General features: G+C 42.6%; 1 protein-coding gene across 2 annotated transcripts in view; it reads left to right on the forward strand.

Moving 5' to 3' along the window:
- The first annotated feature begins 1,143 nt into the window (after positions 1 to 1,143).
- Positions 1,144 to 21,155, forward strand: part of snx30 (sorting nexin family member 30) — a 39,750-nt gene continuing 19,738 nt past the window's right edge. The window contains exons 1-3 of one of the 2 annotated variants that reach the window (XM_080188446.1): positions 1,144 to 1,358; positions 16,218 to 16,406; positions 17,982 to 18,092. In XM_080188446.1, coding sequence (XP_080044572.1) covers positions 1,149 to 1,358; positions 16,218 to 16,406; positions 17,982 to 18,092 — 510 coding nt within the window. In that variant the 5' untranslated portion in view covers positions 1,144 to 1,148. Of the gene's footprint in view, positions 1,359 to 5,125; positions 5,145 to 16,217; positions 16,407 to 17,981; positions 18,093 to 21,155 lie in introns of those variants that run through there. The other variant, XM_080188447.1, reaches the window with a different exon arrangement.

Genomic DNA, 21,155 nt, shown 5'->3' on the forward strand with positions numbered 1-21,155 from the left:
TGGGACATGAGCATCAGTGGCTGGCCCCCTGAAGGGTAGGAGTTTATTGCCCATCCCTGGTTGCCCTTGAGAAGTTGGTGGTGAGCTGCCTTCTTGAATTGCTGCAGTCCATGTTCTGTGGGTTGACTCACACTGCTGTTAGGGAATGAATTCCAAGAGTTTGACTCAGTGACTGCGAGGGAACGACGATATATTTCCAAGTCAGGATGGTGCATGGCTTGGAGGGGAACTTGCAGGTGGTGGTGTTCCCATGTATCTGTTGCCCTTGATGGAAGTGGTCGTGGGTTTGTAAGGTGCTGTTTAAGGATATTTGGTGAACTGCTGCAGTGAATCTCGTACAAATTAGACACACTGCCAATACTGAGCGTCGGTGGTGGAAGGAGTGGATGTTTGTGGATGTGGTGCCAATCAAGCAGGCCTTGTCCTGGATGGTCTCAAGCTTCTTGAGTGCTGTTGGAGCCATGGTGTTTATGTGGTTTGTGAGTCCAGTTGAGTTTCTGGTCAATGCATTCTCTAGTTTTTAAGTATTTCATAAATGCAAGGGGTGGCACAGTGGTTAGCACTGCTGCCTCACAGGGATCCGGGATCCATTCCTTCCTTAGGTCACTGTCTGTGTGGAGTCTGCACATCCTCCCCGTGTCTGCTTGGGTTTCCTCCAGGTGCTCCGATCTCCTCCCACAGTCCAAAGATGTGCTACTAGGTGCATTGGCTATGCTAAATTCTCCCTCAGTGTACCCAGACAGGCGCTGGAGTGTGGCAACTAGGAGATTTTTCACAATAACTTCATTGCAGTGTTAATGGAAGCCTACTTGTGACAACTAATAAATAAACCTAATTTGTTGGAGTGTGTTCATACAGCGCCCAACTGGGTAGATTTCATGCTCTTGATTGACTGTTCCCATCCCAGAGCCACCTGGCGGTCGGGAGCGGCACGTGCAGCCTCCCGGCCGGCTGGCGCCGCCCCGAGCGGGCGCGACACCTGGTGGCCGGAGGTCCGAGCAGACCGGGCGGTAATCGCTGCTGCAGCGCCGCCAGGCGGCGGGGAGGAGGGTGGGCAGGTTTCGGTGCCATGCGCAGTGGCGGCGCTCGCCCGTGGAAGCGGGGCGTGCGGGGGGGGAGGGGCGGGACACGGTGGCTGTTTGTTTTAAATGGAGGCGGTAGAGACGCGGGGAGAAGCTCAGCTGGCGGCACCAGCGGCAGGAGAAGAAGGAGGCGGGGACTCACTCACCATGAGCTCGGGGCTGTGCAAACCGCTACCCTCCTCCGGGCCCAGGTCCATCCACGACGTGTCGCACCCGCTGTCCGCCGAGGAGCTGCTGTCGCCCGGGCCCGAACCGGCAGCGAGCGGCGGGGAGAAGGTGAGAGACAGGGGAAGGGTGGGGGTGGGGGTGGGGGTGGGGGTGGGGGTGGGGTGCTTAGTGGAGGCTTAAGGGTTAGTTGGGGTTAATGAGGGGTTGGAGGTTAAGGAGGGGTCAAGGGGCAGTGGGATTGGGAGTGGATGTGGGGGTTTGAGGAGGGAGAGGGGGTCAAGGGGTAATGAGGGGGTATGGGGGGGTCAAGGGGTAATGAGGGGGTATGGGGGGGTCAAGGGGTAATGAGGGGGTATGGGGGGGTCAAGGGGTAATGAGGGGGTATGGGGGGGTCAAGGGGTAATGAGGGGGTATGGGGGGGTCAAGGGGTAATGAGGGGGTATGGGGGGGTCAAAGGGTTGGGGTGAAGAGGGGTGTTATGGGGTGAAAAGAGGGGTATGGGGAGGTCAGAGGGTTTGGGGGTTAAAGGAGTGGGGGGTGGTGTTGGTTTAGGGGGTGGAGGGAGGCAGGGTGGATTTTGTGGGGGAGGATGTTTTTGGGGTGGAGGCAGCAGGTTGGGTGGGCTTTAGGTGTGGCTTTTTTTTTGGTGGCAGTTGTGATGTGTGAGTGAGTTGTGTGGTTTGGAGGGTGGTTGTGGTGTGGGGAGTATTGAGGGCTGGTTGGGCCAGGAGGGGGAAGTGTAGAGCTTTGGCTTTGGAGTTAGGGATGATTTGGACATGAGTAGGGTCTTTTGGCCTGTGCATGGGTCAAGCAAATGAGTTGAGGGTAGGTCATGGGCATTGTGGTTGTGATAGGGTAGAAATGGGTGCAGGATGGATGTGGGCTGGAGGGGGAATGGTGAGTGGGAAATGGGTGAATGTGGGGAAGGGGCTGAAGGCTAGGCGGAAAGAAATGTGAAGTGGTAGGTTGATGTGAGTAGTTTGGGAGATTGGGTGCTGGGGCCTGAGAAGTCAGGTGGGTGTGGTGCAGGAGGCCCATGGAGATTTGGAGAGATAGAGTGGGTGTTGGGGAGTGAGGTCTCAATGCTGGGGTTGGGGGAGGATGCAGAGTGGGCTAAAAGTTGGGGGGAAGCTGGGTGAGGTGGTTGGTGTAGGTCTGGGGAAATATGGAGTCAGTAAGCAGGTGAGATGTAGTGGTATGAGGGAGTAGGGTGGAGGAGATTGAGGGCATGGGGAGTGTGTGACGAGAGTGAGCTGAGCATTGTGGCATGAGGTCAGAGGAATGTGGGAAGGAGGGGAGTGGTGGAGAGGCTGTAACAGCCTGGGACATGTACTAACTCTGACCCTTCGATAGGGTTAGTATTGCATCTTTAAGTTTCTCTGGTGTCTCTGTTACTGATGTCTCTAAGGAAAGAGCTTGCATTGAAATAGAACCGTCTCCGAACAGCTCCAAAAGCTTGAACTGGAGTGATGCTGCAAACAGAAAATCCTAGAAAAACTTCTTGGTAGAAACATGGGGGGAAAAAAAGAGCAGGAGTAGGCCATTTGGCTCTTTGAGCCTGTTCCACTGTTCATTGTGATATAGCTGATCATCCAAACTGATAGCCTGATCTATGATCCCCTTAGCCCCAAAAGCTGTATAACTCCTTCTTGAAAACAGACAGTGTTTTGGCCTCAACTGCTTTCTGTGGTTTTAAAAAAAAATCCACAAGCTTGCTGTTCTGGATGAAGAAATGTATCCTCATCTAAGTCCTAAAAGATTTACCCTGTATCCCTAGGCTGTGAGTCCTAGTTCTGGACAACACCATCAGGAATGTCCTTCCTGCACTGACCTTGTCTAGTCCTGTTAGAATTTTATAGGGTTTCTGTGAGATTCCCTCCTCCCTCGTTCTTCTGAATTCCAGTGAATATAATTGAACAAAGAAAATTACAGCACAGGCCCTTTGGCCCTCCAAGCCCGCATTAAAACGCCTTCTGTTCAGGGGACCATATTGCTTTATTCTTATCCTATTCATGTATTTGTCAAGGTGCCCCTCAGAAGTCACTATTGTATCTGCTTCTGCTACCTCTCCTGACAGGAGTTCCAGGCACCCACCATCCTCTGTGCCATTCTTTTCCCCAGAGCCCTGCACGTTTACTGTTACAGATTCGTTTTCAAATGCTACAATGGAACCCGCCACGCCAGTGTCAGACAGTGTGGTCCAGGTCCTGACCACTCTGAATATCTTTTTGTCATTGCTTCTTTGGCCAATGACCTTAAATCTGTGCCCTCTGGCTAATGATCCTTTTCCCAGTGGGAACAGTTTCTCCCTGTCTACTTTGTCCTGGCCCTTCATGATTTTCAATACTTGTATGAAATCTCCTCTTGTTATGATCCCAGAGGATGTTAATACTGGGCAAGTGAGATCCCAGGGTGGATTCCAAATCAATAGGTCAAAACTTTTTTATCTTTGATGGAGAGATGCTGCTGTTGGACTGGGATGGGCACAGTAAGAAGTCTCTCAACAGCAGGTTAAAGCCCAACAGGTTTACTTGGAATCATGAGCTTTTGGAGTTTTTATAAACATGGATGAACAAAGTCAGGACTGCTGATTTTATTTAATAGAAGGTTTTATAAAAATTAATGGGGGGAAGAGGGATCACGATATTGAATTTTATGATCAGCCATGATCTAAATGAATGGCAGAGCAGGTTCAAAGGGCCAAATGGCTCACCCCTGCCTCTAGTCTCCACGTTTGTTTTAACTACAATTACACGACTGCTCCTAACTGACTTAATCTCTCCTCATAACTCAGTCCTACCATCCCAGAGATCGGTCTGGTAACCTTTTCTGCACTTTTTAACAATAATGTCCCAATGATATCCTTCCTTGGGTAAGAAGACCAGAACTGCACGCGACATTCACCAAGGCCTTGTATAATTGTAGCAAGCAATTCCTGCTCCTGTACTCGAATCCTCTTGCAATGAAGACCAATGTTCCATTTGCCGCCTTTGCACTTGCATGCTTGCCTTTATTAGCGGGTCTTATTGTGCATCCCCTTCTCTTAATATATAGCCATTCAAATAATCTGCTTTTGCTGCCAAAGTGGATAACCTCACATTTATTTACATTAAATTGCACTGCCATTCATTTGCCCACTCATTCAGCTTGTCCAAATCGCTGTGAAGCATTGCTGCATCCTCCTTGCAGCTCACCTTCCCACCTGACTTTGTGTCATCCACAAATGCAGAGATTAAAGGAAAAAAAGCAAATAATTTGGATGCTGGAATCTGAAACAGAAACTGCTGGAAAATCTCAGCAGGTCTGACAGAAATCTTGGCTCTATTCTCTCTCCATGAATGCTGTCAGACCTGCTGACATTTCCCAGCTGTTTGTTTCAGAAATATTGTGCTGAGTTCTAAATCATATGTTATAAATAGCTGAGGTCCTAGCACTGAACCTCTGCAGTACCCCATGAGTTACTGCCTGCCATTTGGAACATGGTGGCTTAGCAGAAGGCCATTCAGCCCATCTTAGAAGTGGTTACCATGAACTAAGATGCCCATGACCAGGCAATTAGTTTTCGATTGGCGGATGGGGGATAGTTTTTGACCTGGGGACAGAACGTGCCATTTGAAATGGTGCTGTAGACTTTGTGTGCCTGCCTGGGAGAGCAGGTGGGGCCCTGCTTTAATATTTCTTCAGAGATGTGGTACTTCCCACATGTGGTCCAGACTGGGTGTGTCAGTTTAGATGTTTGTGCTCAAATCCAATCCTCACTGCAGGACTCGGATCCATAACTTTGATTCAAAGGCAGGAGTGCCAATCACTGACTTACATCTGTGCAATACCATTGAATAATAAATTCTCAGTACTTCCTCCTTTGCTGTTTCTCCTACTACCCCATGACAAGAGGTCAGTAACATGAACTGATTTGCTGTTAAGCCACTGATGAAACATAATTGGTTTTATGGTCATTTTGCAGTGGACAATGTTGTTGGTGCTTTTTTTATGTAAGTTTTGCTACCTGGAGTGGTGTTGCTGCTTTTACCTCTTCCGGGCTGTTTGTGTAAAGTTTGGGTCTGAAAATAAGTTTTTTTTTCTCATTTAGACCAAGGTGCTGAGATGGATATAGTTTGTTACGTGCATGTTGAATTAAATCCTGTACACTCAAACCACCACCCCCCCCCCATTCATATCTTAGTAACTACATGAATGCATTGGGCAGCCATGGTATGCCGATTTAATGGCCCTTTTGTCTTATAACAAGAGATAATTCTTCTGTATTTGTGGCAATGATTTAGCAAACCATAGAGTGTTAAGGAAAGCACGGTCTTGCACGTTTCTCGTACTCTAATGCTTTCTCATTGTAATTTCTTGTATATTCTGTTCCAGATGTTTACTTCACATACTTTGCACTAATGGTGTATGCTGTTCCTTCCGAAAATGACTCTTGTGGTTATATTTGGAGCATTTTTAAAAAAAATTGCCTTTCTCGTTGTGTAATTGTGGTGATTACATGCTCCCCTCCTCCAACTGTCCAAACTGTTGCAAACTTTGTATTCTTCCATTTCTGGTGTCTTGTGTATTATTGATTCTCTCTCTCTCTTTTCTCTTTCTCTCTCTCTCTCTCTCTCTTTTTTCCCCCCCCCACTGTTGCTGGCCATACCTTCCGCTGCTGAGGTTCTAAGCTCCAGAACATGTTCTCTTCCATCATACTCTTGAACTCATCTCCTTGAGCATTCTTAGTTCAGATGACAATATGATTTGGTGACTAATCTTGTTTGACAGTGCTCCTGTGAAGCATTTTTTGTTTTTGGATCCTTTCCTACACTATAGATATAATGGGTGGCACACTGGATAGCACTGCTGCCTCATAGCACCAGGGACCTGCGTTCGATTCCTGACTTGGGTCACTGTGTGGGTTTCCTCCTGCAGTCTGAAAAGACGTGCTGGTTGGATGCATTGGCTGTACTAAATTCTCCCCCGGTGCACTCGAACAGGCAGTGAGTGTGGTGACTAGAGGAGTTTCGCAGTAACTTCTTTGCAGTGTTAATGTAAGCTTGTGACAAAAAAACAAACTAGATCCAAATACATAAGCCAAAAATGTTGCTACAATAACTGGAAGCTAAAATGGAGTCTTTATTTTAGAGGTTATATCAGGTCTACGTATGGTTTTCACTGACAGAATTGACACCAATGCTGTAAAATTCACATGCCATTTAGTAGCATTGAATTAATGGAATGCAGTTTGAAGGTATGCAGTTTTGAAAGATCATTTAAGTCTACCATCTGTTTGCACTTTAATGGTCATTAATCTTTGCATCTGGTGTACATGAGTATTTAAAAATAGTTCCTAGAGGATATTTCTTCCAGGCTTCATGTTCAACAGTGTTTAACCCATGAGGGATAGAATTCCTACAGTGCAGAAGGAGGCCATTCAGCCCATCGAGTCTTCACTGACCACAATTGCACCCGGGCCCTATTCCCACAACCTTACTTGTTTACCCTGCTAATCCCCCAACATTAGGGCCAATTTAGCATGGCTAATCAACCTAACTGGCACATCTCTTGGAGTGTGAGAGGAAATTGGAGTATCCAGAGGAAACTCACTCAGACAGTGAAGAGTTTCTTAACAAACTTACTTGAAAAATGGTTTGTATCTGGAGATGGATGTAGTTGTGTTTGAACGTAGTAAATTCCTGTTTGCAGACACCACTCAGTATCTGTAGGCATGAAGCAACAATATATTGTTAAAATACTGTACTTGTCATTGAGCCAGTTGTATTCATTATTGTTAAATAGCACTGTGGTTAAATATTTACCTAATGAGCATTTGGGTTAGTTGATGTTATGACATTTAGCATCTGTTTTGGACATTTTAACTGATCAGTGGCTGTGCCTTGTGACAGCAGAGCTGATAGCAATCATTATTTCTTCACTGCCTGTCTTCCCTTTTTTAAAAAGGGTCAATACCTTAAATGTGTTGAGATGCATCCAGGCTGGCATGTCATGTGAAGTACAAAGTGGATGTTGCTGTATTGCATTTGTTTAAAAACATTGTGCACAAACACAATCTCAAGTGACTCAGCATACAGTGAATGGCAAACTTGTTAAAGTGAAGTGTTTCAAGAATATAGCTCTTGGGGCTAAAGGAATATGGGGAGGTATAGTGGACCCAAATGCCCCCCCCACAATGGGCACATGAGGGAGAAATATTGAACTAGAATTTGATTGCTAACATCTATGCAGTGCAAAAGACATGCTGGCTATATTTTCTTGGTTCCCCAAGGTAGAGTTAAAGTTGACTTTAGTCACAAGTAAGGCTTGTGTTAACACTGCAATGAAGTTAGTGTGAAAATCCCCCAATCGCCACACTGTGGGCCAAGTGGTCTAATTTTGCTCCTATGTCTTATGGTCTCGTGCTCCGGCACCCGTTCAGGTCGTTGCAGCTAACTGGTACGTCTTTCTGAGCATGGAGGAAATTGGAGCACCCGGAGGAAACCCATGCAGACACGGCAAGAATGTCTGTCTGTGCAGAGTTTGTACAGTAACCCAAGCCTGGAATTGAACCTGGGTCCCTGGTGCTGTGAGGCAGCAGAAACTGCCTCCTAGCTTATCATTGTGGTTATATTGCAAAATCCTGCTCACTTATCCCAATGTCAGTTTTAGTTGTCTGCAGTTTCTATATCAGTTGACAAACTAGGGGAATGTAATTTTTGCTAGTAAGGAGTGTGCTTGTATCCACATTCTACTTGATGAATAGACAGTGTTCTAAGATGCTGTGCCACCCAGTCCCCTCTCCCCTCCTCTCCATACCACGGCAGCTGTGCTGTTCAGTTCGTTTATCTGCAGTGTTTCTGATTTTTAAAGATGGCTTCACAAAAATTCTCAAGATAATGCCCTGGAAATGCTGAGATCCTTCGTGTGATACTTTATGGGAGAGAGTGAGCAAGTTGCAATAGCTTCATCCTTTTTTATATAAAGGAAGCATGGGTGACATGATTGAATATTCTGATGCAACTTTGGGGACTAAATTCAGACCCTGAAACCCTGTATGCTTAATTCATAAATGCTCTGATCTCATTAAAATTGTTAGTAGTCACAATGTGGAAATGCTGGCCTTGGACTGGGGTAAACACAGTAAGAAGTCTCTCAACAGTAGGTTAAAGTCCAACCAGTTTATTTGATAGTAAACTCTCAAGCTTTTGGGGGCCAAACCCCAAAAGCTTGTGGGTTTACTATCTATCGAATAAACTGGTTGGACTTTTACCTGGTGTTGTGAGACTCCTTGCTCATTAAAATCCATAGTGAAGGAGGCTAAGCTCAGTCTGCACCAACTGTCAGAAAGAACACCCCCTCCCCCCTCCACTGCCCTGACAATCTACATAAACCTGCATATTTATCATAGCTAATTCACCTAACCTACATTTCTTTGGACTGTGGATTGAAACCCACACTGACACATGCAGAATATGCAAACTCCAAACAATTACCCAAGGTGGAATCAAACCTGGGGCCCTTGGCACTGAGGTGGCAGTGCTAACCACATACTGTAACGACCAGTTTCACAATAGCCACGCTTTAGTTGCCTGGACTGTTAATATTTGACTTTCTGAATTTGTTTTTTTTCCTATGATCCCACCATTGGGAGGGGCAGTGCTTTAAGCTGCCTTGGTTCTATAATTCCATGCTTAACTTTCTGCCTCACTATCACTTTGTAAGATGCTCTTTGACCAAACTGTTGGCCATCTGCCCTACTGAACCAGCATGAGACTTGGTATCAAGTTTCCCTAACCTTCCTGTGAGCCCCATGGAAACATTTGCATTCTTGGGTCTGAAAGTGTGCAACCAACAGAACTATAGATCAAGAACTGGAAATTGGGATTTGGTTGGATGGCTCACAGTGAACTGAATTGTTCCCTTGGTGTAAATTTGTTCTCTAACTTTAACATTTAACTAACCTCTTTAGTTTAAACTGGGAATAAAAAGCCCATTAAATATTTGCAAATTCTATACCATAATGTCAGTTAATTGTCTCCAACTTTCCAAGCTTCAGTTTGTGCAATTTCCCACTTTTAGGTCTTATGATAATGGCTGCAGACTAATTAAACTTCAACAAACCAATTGTAGCAAATTCCTTCAGCACACCTTTGGGTTTAATTGTTCTTCCCTTGGAATGCAGGTTCTTTTAGTGGTTAGCCCAAGAAATGTAATGGAAAGCAACAACTGCTGAAAAATATGGTAGTATCTGTCAATAAATTGTAGGCCAAATAGTATTTTTCCTCTGTGGGGCATCGGAACATAGAGCTTAGGAACTGGAATAGGCATAGCTGATCTGATTGTGGCCTTAACCCTACATTCCTGTCTGTCCGCCATAACCCACAACTCTCTTGACCAAAAATCTAACTCAACCTTGCGTAAAGTCAATAAACTAGCTGCTTTTTGCAGAAGAGAAATCCACAGGCTCTATTTTTAAACTGTGCCCCTTGTTCTAGTCTCCCACATGTGGAAACATCTACGCTATCAAGTCCCTCAGGATCTTTGTTTCATTGAGATCACCTTTCATTCTTCACTCCAATGGACGTAGGCTTGTTTTTTTTCCATTTTTCCTCACAAAATATGCCCGTCATCTGAGTTGATTGAACCTCCTCTAAACTGTTAACGTAACTATTTTTTAAAATCAAACCACCACTGACTCCAGATGTGGATTCACTAAGGCCCTATACAGCTGCAGTACAATATCCCTACTTTTATATTCCATTCTCCTTGCAATAAACTACCAACAGTTCATTTGCCTTCCTAATCACTCACTGTAGCTGCATACTAACATTTTGTGATTCATGTATGGAACCACCAGATTCTTCTAGTACCCAGTTCTGAAAACTCTCTCTCCATTTAAGTATTGTCACTTTTCTATTCTTGTTTTTCTGCATATATCTGCCAAAAGATTTGCCCAATAACATATCCATGTGTAGACTCTTATCACCTCAACAGCTTTCCTACTGACCTTGATGCCATCAGCAAATTTGCTGCCATAAATTTGGTCTCTTCTTGGAAGTCATTGTAAATAGTTGAGATCCCAACACTTAGCATGAGTTATTTTGTCTGGTAACCTTTTGATGCCTTCTTGAAATCCAAGTATACCACATCTACAGTTTGCCCTTATCTGCATTGCTTATTTCCTGAACGAACTCAAATTTTCCTTTCACAAAGCCATGCTGAGTCTGCCTGATCTCATTAAGATTTTCTAAGTATCCTTCTCAGTAACGGATTCTAGGAATTTCCCTGTGACAGGTGTTAAGCTAACTGGCCTTTAGTTTCCTGCTTTGTTTCTTGCCATTTTTGAATAATGGTGTTTCATTTGCTACTGGGACCTCTCTGAAATCTAGGTAATTTTGGAAGATTATAATCAATGCCTCAACTGAGTGGCACCTGTACAAATAGAGCAGTTAATAATTCCCTGGTTGATTAACTTGCCTTAATATTGGCAACTAACAGCCATCAAAAAATAATGGGATGCTTTTTTTGTAACTTTTGTCAAAAGTTGTATTTGAGTTATGATAAAACTTTGTTTGGGGTGCAGGTTCCACAAGTTGATTGTGACTCTAGTTGACGAGTCTATAGATGGATTTTGAGGTTAGGGTAAGAGTTTTATTAAATGCTGCACAAATAATTATGCAACTCTTCGAAATTGCATTCTTTCTGATGTTCTGCCCAGAATCGTGCTCTGCTGGGTGTAATCTTCGAGCAGTCTGTTTTTAACCTGTGAATAAAAACGCTTTATAATTGGATATTGAGTCATGTCTTAGCATGTGGGTGGGGCACAAGATACTGCCCATGTGGTAGGAAAATTCTTGCTGGGGCATGCATTGAGGGAAATGTCCTTTTTTTTAAAGGAAACATTGACAACAGCTTTAAAATGTTTGCCAAATGACCTCACTTAATTTTGGTATTTATGCAGTTTGGCTTCATAGACAGTAAGGGCTTGCTGCTGGAAGGTGACCTGTATAGTACTTTTTTGGGTCAAAATCTACTGATGTGGGACGTTTAGTTCAACATCTAATTTGACTCTTAATTTTCTTCACCTGTCATTTCTGATTTCTTAACCTTGAATTTCATGGGGTATGAAAATAGATGATGTTCCCTCCAAACTAATGACCTGAAAATGTTGCTCCAGGTTGCATACAACTCAGTCCTTTTTAAATTAAAATGTGTGCAGAGAGGAATGATGCGATTTACTTAATTGCATACTCCTAAGAGGAAAGTTTTTTTCAGATGCCTTGCTGCCATCCCATGCCCAACTTGCACGGTACGTTTTATTTACTGAACTGAAGGATGAGGGAAAGTCTAACCTGCTGTATACACTAGGAGGATGCTGTGCTCAGCAAAATCTAGGCTAATGTTTAATGGCCAAACTAGTGAGCAAATTCCCTAGTGCAATTGCACTAGTCTAATTACGCCAGTAAGTCGGACAAGTTCACACTTGAGTCCTGATTCAAAATGAGGAAGGGCCAGTGGTAAAGATTGTTTGGGAGGAGAGATCTGTTAAATCCCATCTGTTCCCATAAAGTTGATGGATGTAAGCATGGTTCGTAATCCAACTCATTGTGCATCCCTCCAAGTGTTTTAGATATTTCCTGGGTTTCTGTAGTTTTCTTAAAACAGTTGGAGGCTACTAATTCAATAAAGAGGGAAAGATGTTCTTTCTGCTATTGCAGTAGGAATCCAAGTTCTCTAATGTACTGTAATTTAGCAGCAAAGTTGTTTCTGTTAATCTATGGTAGAATGCTCAATCTTTTGAGCTGATCCATGAAACGTAGTGTGACCCTGCCCTGGGAAGAGATTTTTACTTGTCCTTCTCCACAAGAAATTGTGGCTTGCATTTACATTTCATGACCACCGGATGTCCCAAAGTGTTCACTACCAATGAAGCTTTACTTTGAATTGTAGTCACTGTGAAAAATGGCAGTCAATTTGCACAGTAAGGTCCCACAAATGGCCATATGATGACCAGATCATCATTTGGGGAGAGAGCAGAGTGGTATGCACTGGGACAAATCAAGAAAACAAAGGGGGTCAAGTTGGAGGGATTTTGGTCTGGTTTTTCTCCTTTTCTGCAACTTTCTCTTTCCATGAGTGTTGTCATTCATCTAATGTTGTGCTTAAGTTGGTTTTCTTCTCCCCACAATCACCAAAGCTAAATAGACTAAATAGTGTGTTTAACTTCTGTATTTACTAACCCTGGATTTTCTATTTCATCATTAGAATGGATGAAAACTTTAGTGGCAGGGAATGCAGAAGTGGAAATTCCCACAATGCATTTTCTATTTGGTTCATGAGCTTGGCAGATTTCAACCCTGTATGAATTTGTGGTAATAAGCAGAAAAAGATTTCACGATTTGTGTATGATTCATAAGTGATGCTTTACCAATTGTTTGGTTTCGTTAGGACGCTATTCTTGTTTTCATCCTTGGCAGAAGACTTGGTAAATCTCTTATCAACGCCAGTGTTAGCCAAATCAGAAAACATTTCTTTGATGGGTTGTATGATACTAACGGATATTTGGTTTGTCTGTCAGTAGTATGCTCCAAGCATGATTGTTACAATAGCTGCAACTGCACCTGGGATGGTAGGGAGCTGGTTGCTATTGATCCGAACAAAAAAATGCTTGATGATGCACTTTCATTTGATCTCTTTGAATATACTAGTGCTTCACAAATACCTAATTGGTTTTGAAATGCTTTGTGTCAGGAAACATGGCAACATATAACATAGCAGCCATTCTGTGAACAGGAAGACTGCAAACTGAGATTAATGACCAGCTGATCTCTCTCCCCAATGTTGACCAAGGCACCTGGTGAAACACTTCTCCAGATCATACTTAGGATCTTTATTGTTGACCTGTATTTGGATTTATCACTGTCAACTGAGGATGGCACCTCTAACATTAGACATTTCTTCTTCAGTAATCCCTGCGAACTTACCTTCTCCATGTAGAATGAACTTTGTGGTCTGACTATTGTGAAATTGGCTTGTCCTGCTGTGACCAAGCTGTTTTTGAGCTAAAGGCAGGGTGTCTGGTGCTGAGAAACACAAATCTTAAAAGATTAAGTTAAATTCAGTCAAATTCCTAATTGACTTTACTATAATGCCATAAATTTGAACATAACCCTCTTGCTCTTGTGCTCTGTCTTGTTCCAATTCCCAAGTGTGGGTCTAGTGGGAGACTAGCTGAGTAGATTCAGTTGTATGTTGTAGATTTGTGATGAATAGTCTTATTAACTCCTGCAGGAACATTATCTGTGTGTTATATTTGGGACTTGCTGGGAAATTGACTTCAAAATGAATGTGGAAATGCAGGCATCTGAATTGGCTGGTATCTTTAAGTGCCGCACATCGCGTTTCATGACATTCTTTGAGGTCATTGTATACTGTGACTGTGAATGTACAATTTAGGGCTAACTGTAACCCTTTACACTTATCTCATTAATGATGGTTAGTTATATTTCCAATCTGGTGTCCTTTATGCAGACCCTACATTTTGAATTAATCATTTTGGCATTGGATGTGCTAATTTTAGGTGGGGTAAGTGTGTAAATTGGTAGGACTGTACGCAAATGTGTCTCTGGTTTTTTTAAAAAAAAACCACTCTTCCACAAGGTGACTCAATCACATGGGGTATTTCCAATCTCCCATTGCAATTCAAGTACAACCACTTCATTAATATGCTTCCTCCTTCTGCATTCCATGCCTCACACAAAGCTAAGTACACTAGTGTGTTTTTCAGTTAACTAGTTACTAGCCCACAGTTTTGTTTGTTCACGAGAATGGTTAATGGTAGGCAATGCAGAAGTAGAAACTCCCAGCCATGCATTTTACATTTGATTCATGAACTCAGCAAGTTTCTACTGTTATGAACTTTTTTTGAGGCAACAGCTGAAAACATTCTTTGGGGTTAATATAGCTGTTGACTTACCAAATGTTCAGACTCCTGCAGGAACCATTCCCATTTTTGATCAGATGTACCTTGCATGTTGGGTGGTCACTTTCCAATTTAGCTATTAGTATTGATAAATGAGTGACTGAGGGGTTAATGGAGTTGACATATTCTGAAGCTTTTGGGCATTGAGTTTGTCTGTGCCAGTAATAAGCGTCTATTTGCTGCAATGGATAGTAGGGAACTGATTGCAAAGCTTGTTCCTATGTTGCACTTTATTTGATTTCTCTGAATATGCTCGTACTTCACAAATCTGTTTTGAAATGAATTGGATGTATAGAACAAGAACATTACAGCACAGTACAGGCCCTTCGGCCCTCAATGTTGGTTCCACTGGTTGGCACAATGTTATCCATATGCCTATCCACTGACTGTTTGAACGCCCTTAAAGTTGGCGAGTCCGCACTGCTGCAGGCAGGGCATCCCACACCCTTACTACCCTCTGAGTAAAGAACCTACCTCTGACATCTGTCCTATAATTACCATCCCTTAATTTAAAGCTATGTCCCCTTGTTAGCCATCACCATCCGAGGAAAAAGGCTCCCACTCCTTTGATCATCTTGTATGCCTCAATTAGGTCACCTCATAACCTTCTTCTCTCTAATGAAAATAACCTCAAGTCCCTCAGCCTTTCCTGGTTTAGGAAGCCAACCTGCTAACTGTTGGGTAATCTGACTGCAATTTCATCCCTCTTCCCCTCAAATGGAATGACAGCTGACATCTGCTTGGTATCTAATGGTGGTACAGCTTGAGTTCCAAGGGTGAATTATGGCTGTGAACTGCTGTTCTTTAGCTCCCAAGCAAAATGGGTGCATGCTAGGTAACTGCTGCATTTGTTGCCCTCACTGAAGCCAGATTTGCAATCACGTTTTTGATGTGGGAAATAAATGCAATGTTGGCTAATTTACAAGATAATATTGAATATAACTGCCAATAGCTCCAGACCAGCATGCTTGTATTCGGGCAATCTAGAAGACATTAGTCTGAAATGATTAAAATGTTGAGTGCAAACTTCATGCAGTGACGCACTTTTTAATGATAAAAGGTACTCCTTACTAGATCACAAATGTCTATCTGTTATGCTGGAGACAGTGATGTCCATGTGTTGGATGCTAACCCATTGATGCATAATTGAAGTTGTTCTGGTGACTGGGAGAGGGAGGAAGTAGAGATGAGAGCTGAGAAATTAGAAAAGGCTGGAAGGTAAGGACAATTCTATCCATGTCAGTCAAGGGAAGTGTTGCTGAATATCCATTCATTGCTATTCTGAAGATTAAAGATAAAGTTATACATGTGAACACAACTTTATTATGACCTTGTAATTTGCCATGTGGGAGTTTTTAGTAAAAGACTTTAGCTTAAAAGCATAAGTGGCGGACTGAGCACTTGGAATCAAAGCAGTAGATTCCATCTAAATGATGCTCTCAAACCATTATTTTAATTTAAGCATTCATCTAAAATATTGTCTACTGCACAATAAATCTGCATACTTTAATGTTTAGAGAATAGTATTGATTTTTTTGAGGAACGTGTTTTTATGAAACATTTGCTGCCTCCTCTTGGGAGTTTTAGATTGAATGAGGGTAAATATTTTGCTGCCAGTGAGCTGACCAGGGACTACTTTATATCTCTTCAACCCATGAGGTTTCTTGCAATTGTATGTGCTTTCTGCCAGTCCCTTGTGTGGATGGTCCACATTCCAAAAATGTAAAGTGATTTTTGTTCTGCGTTTGTAAAAAGTTGTTTATATAAATGCAATTGTTTGTTTTTATGCATGAGCAATGCCACTGCAGATCAACTTAACTCAATCAATTTCTTGTTCAGTGTTGCTATATCCTTGGGCGTCAAGCAAGTGAAATCTGACTTAAAATTAAGTTACCAGCTTCTGTTTTGTTACTGAACTTGGTGTGTGGCACGGTGGTCTGATAAGCTGAAAGGCAAGACCAATTCTTGCTGTTGATCAAGTAAACTATCTGCCTTTTTCTTAGGATCAAATGTTGCCCAATGGGACACCAGTGGAGACATCAAGTCCTGCTTCATCCTCGTCCTTACTTAATAGGTTACAGCTGGACGATGAGCCGAATGGTGAAACCAGGGATCTCTTTGTTACCGTGGATGACCCAAAGAAACATGTGTCTGCGATGGAGACATTCATTACGTACAGAGTTAGCACAAAGGTATGAGCAAAAATTGAATTCTTAAAATTCTAGCATTTCTTTTCTGTTTCAAAAAAAATTTGTGATGCTGGACCTCCCTAGGTGTTGCTCAGAGATGGAAGTCCTTTATCATCTGTACAATGGGTGTGTGGATGTGGGCAGATCCATCAGTGGATAGGGGATGTGGTGTGGGCATTCTTGCAGATGAGGCTACGATTTGTAGTTTTAGAAAAAAAGCACCAAGCCAGGGAATAGATGATGTTTTAACACTTTTTTTAAAAAAAAACATGTACTGCTTGGCACACACTTAACTGGCTTTCTCAGCTGAGCAAGTTTTGGAATCCCTGAGCCATTTGCAGCCTTGAATGAGAACTGGCTTTATATTGGAGTGCTAAAAGGGGCTGGGTATTAGTATCGTTGGGGTATTGGTGTGGAGCAGCACAGTGACAACTGCCTTGGAACAGAAAGTAGAGTGATTCAATTGGATGTAATATAATGGGGATAGTTGAAGGCTGATGGGTTACCTTGATGGAAATGTCATGAAAGAGGACTATTCAAACCCCCTTGCATCCCCAAGCTTTTGTGCTATTCTGACATCTTGGAGTGGTTAAAATGATTGGGTAAAGAGGGGCAGACCAATTTAAGACCCAGAAGTGCCTTTGCCTAAGAGCTTAACTGTCCTTACAGCCAGTAGGCTGTAAAGTCCTCCCCAATCTCTGTTTGATAATTCAGCTAACGCCCTGTTGCTACGTCCTTACTACCTCTGAACCATTAATGTTAGGGGGGAGGGTGGTGGTGGTTCAGGTTTTTGTGCTGGAAGGAAGATGCTCATGAACTGCTTGCTCCCATGTGTGCAGTGGCAGACAGTAATGTCCCCAGTTGGTCTGTTGGATATGATGGGCAATAGTATAAACTGAATGTAAACATCACTGCATCAGATTATGGAAACCAGTTGCATATCGTGTTGGACTTGGAAGAGTGGAAATAAATTACAAGTTTGTAGTGGGATGTTGAAATCCTCTTGTAAAGTTTAACTTTGGCACTGATGTAATATAACAGGGGTAGTTGAAGGCTGATGGGTAACCATGATGAAAATACCATCATTAGGCTTTGTATAAGCCCTAATTAGGTCCCCCCATCCCCCCAAAAAATGAAGCTTAATTTACCATGCTACGTTTTTGTTTTGAAGGTAGTGATGCAGCAAGGGGGGGGGGGCGGAATTGGTCTGAAAGTTGTCCTATCCTGATTCTGACTGCTGATCTGCAAGGTTGAAGCACTTCTCTCCAAAAAAAAGAGCCCATTTGATCCTCACTAGTGATTGATACTTTTCATCATCTGCAGGTGTTTTCAATTCCCTCTTTCCTCCTCAACACACAAGTAAACTTTATAGCTGTGTAGTTCTGTCATTGTGGCTTCAGTAAAATGTGAAGTGCTGCATCAGGTTTTTTTAGAAGCTTATCTCAAGTGAATTGAATTAATTCAATTGTACATTCTGTTCCTAGTTTAGAGGTGCCAAATCTGTTTGTGTCCTGAACACTCCTCTTCAAATGCAAGACTGACCTGTTCCTGGTTACTCATGGTTTCAATTACTTTCAGACCACCAGAAATGAATTTGATTTACCCGAGTACACAGTCCGACGTAGATACCAGGATTTTGATTGGCTAAGGAGTAAACTGGAAGAATCACAGCCGACTCATCTAATTCCAGTAAGTACCAAATAGTTGTTGTCTATAGCTGTGCATGCTTTAACACCAGCACACGGGCAAGACTTTTAATGCCACATGCTTGCTCAGTTGCCATTTCCTCTTTAACCTATTAAATGTTAACACCTCTGCAATTAGTAATTAGATGTGGGAGATGGCAAGACAATCTAAAGTTGGTTGAGGCTCTTTTTTGTATTTCTCATGAGTAACTTACTTGACATTACAAACGATGTTGTATAGCCAGTGGCAAACCAGTAGATGTCTAAAGAACGTACAAAGAACAAAGAAAATAACAGCACAGGAACAGGCCCTTCAGCTCTCCAAGCCTGCACCAACCACGCTGCCCAACCCTGAACTAAAACCCTCCTACCCCTCTGGGGACCATGTCCCTGTATTCCCATCCTATCCATATTTGTCCTGATGCCCCTTAAAACTCTGAATCGTATCTGCTTCCACTATTCCCTCCCCAACAAGATCCAGGCACCCACCATCCTCTAATTTAAAAGAAACCAAACTTGCCTCGTCCATTTCCTTTAAACCTTGCACCTTAAACCTATGCCCTCTAATAAGTGACTCTTCCAATCCTGGAAAAAGCTTCTGACTATCCACTCTGTCCATGCCCCTCAATCTCCATCGTTCCAGTGAGAACAAACCCAGTTTCTCCAACCTCTTCTCATAATTAATGCCCTCCATGCCAGGCAACATCCTGGTAGATTTTTCTGTGCCCTCTCCAAAGCTTCAGTATCCTTCTGCTAGTGTGGCGACCAGAATTGAACACCATATTCCTAATGAAGGTTCTATGAAATTGCAACATAACTTGCCAATTTTTAAACTCAAATGTCTGGGCTGATGAAGGCAAGCTGTATGCCTTCTTGACGACCTCCTTCACCTGTTGCCACTTTCAGTGAGCTGTGTACCTGTACACCCAGATCCCTCTGCCTGTCAATACTCTTACTGTATATTTCCTATCTTTATTAGACTTTCCAAAATGCATTTAGCTCATTTGTCCAAATCTCCCTTACTTGCCCAAGGGGTCACTGAAGTGCATAGGTTCAGACCACCACCACCACCAATCTCTTCAGGCCCTGGAATAGAGGTGAGTTGTAGTAGCTGATTTGACTGAGATGCACTGTTTTTCTGTACTAATCCCAATGTAAGAAGTCTCAACGTCCAGTTGAAGTCCAACAGGTTTATTTGGTAGCAAAAGCCACTAACTTCTGGCACATCCCAATGTTAACAGAGCAGTTCTGAGAATCCTGTCAAAGGCAGTACTCTGCAGCAGTATTATTAGTAGAAACCCAAAGCAAGCATGCATGTCATAGAATGGCACGTGGTCCCTTTAGCTGAATGTTACACTTGGCACGTATTAGAATCAAGATAGCCCTTCAAAGATATTTTAAAACAGAAAAATATCCATCTCATGCACTCCACAGAAAGGAAGCCAAAATATGTGCTTTGTGGTGTATGCTTCCTTCTCCTATTTTTTTTTAAGGAAGTCAAAATATTCCAGTCCTTGCTTTTTTCTTTTTAAATCTAATTTAAAATAACTTTTGGTTAATAATGAAACCAGCTGTGGCATCAGTGAATTGGGACTATTCATTAGTTTCTTCCAGAATCCATGATAATCTGGGGTCTATTTAGAATCATAGAAACCCTACGGTGCAGAAGGAGACCATTCAGCCCATTTTAAGTCTGCACCAACAACAATCCCACCTTGGCCCTATCCCTGTAACCCCACATATTTACCCCACTAATCCCTCTAAGCTACGCATCCTAGGACACTTGGGTGCATTGGCCATGCTAAATTGCCCCCAACCTGCACATCTTTGGACTTGATGCACGTGTTCTGTTCAGAGGGAGGAAAGAAAACTCTTGAATTGGGTGGGGAGACAAATATTTTCCTTAACTTGTCAATGCTGGAGAAATGTTTTCATAGCCAAGAATTGAAACGCCCTTCTAAAGCACAAGATGCTTTTTTTTCAACTCCTATGTTAAATTATAGGCAGTTTTGTGATTTTTTTTTTTCCCTACTAGAACTGGCCTGAGCTAGTTTTGATGCCCTTTCTTAGCGGCTGTACAAATACCAAGAAACCATCATCCTTGAAGTTTTGAACTGGATTTAAACATGGGTCCGATTTAGCACAATTCCTTTGACTGATCTTGTTGCACTATGCAAGTCTGCTAAATTTCTCAATAAAATCTGCCTTATTGCCTCTACAGTCCTGTGAAGCTGAATGATTATTTTAAGTATGACAGCATACTCAAACTGCGTTCAAATACTGAATTAATCAGAATGGTTGGTAGGTGTTGCAAAATGGCATGTGATATTCTTTCATTACACATGACTTGTAGCTAAATAAGCACCTAGCTGAGCAGTCCCCATTCTATTGGCATAAAAAATTGTGTCAGGAAATACTTTAATATTTTTACTATGTAGAGGAGCATATTTAAAATGTGTCAAAAGATTATTGTCATCCAGTGCTAGAATTGCTGGGCATAGGATAACTTTTTGTCTCAATGTAGCTTTGTTTGCTCAGATTTTAGTTTAGCAGAAAATCTCTTTGGCTAGCCTTCTAGTCCCAGTTAAATCCCAGTGTTTTAACAGTAATCCTACCAATGTCGTAGCTTGTAAATCATCTGTAAAGTTGGAATATTTGTACATTGAGTACAAGGTAAGCAACAGCTGGAGTAAGTCTGTTCGCAGGCAAATCTGATTTGCAGTAAAATTCTGAGCATGCTTTCCACCCTTCCAGTAGAAATAGTTCACTTTTCAGTAACTTCTACAACTTTAAAATTTTGTCCTCATGGGTTGCATAACATGAAAGTGGGTGACATTCTCCCAACTTGTTCCTTAGCCTTTGTGCAAATTACTGTAACATTTTTCACCATTTTACTTATGACCTGCTCTTAGTAAATTGAGTACCCATCCTGTTTGTGTTGTGATACTGCACATTAAAGCTACAACATGTCAATTGCATACAAAAATTGTTTCTAATTTTAATTTATTTTCCAAGAATTATGTATTTTTGAGGAGCTCTCCTGTTTGCGGTGACTTACCAGTGAGGC

This window comes from Carcharhinus amblyrhynchos, chromosome 5 (assembly GCF_965287045.1).
Source record: "Carcharhinus amblyrhynchos chromosome 5, sCarAmb.v2.hapA, whole genome shotgun sequence".
Classification (NCBI taxonomy): Eukaryota; Metazoa; Chordata; class Chondrichthyes; order Carcharhiniformes; family Carcharhinidae; genus Carcharhinus; species Carcharhinus amblyrhynchos.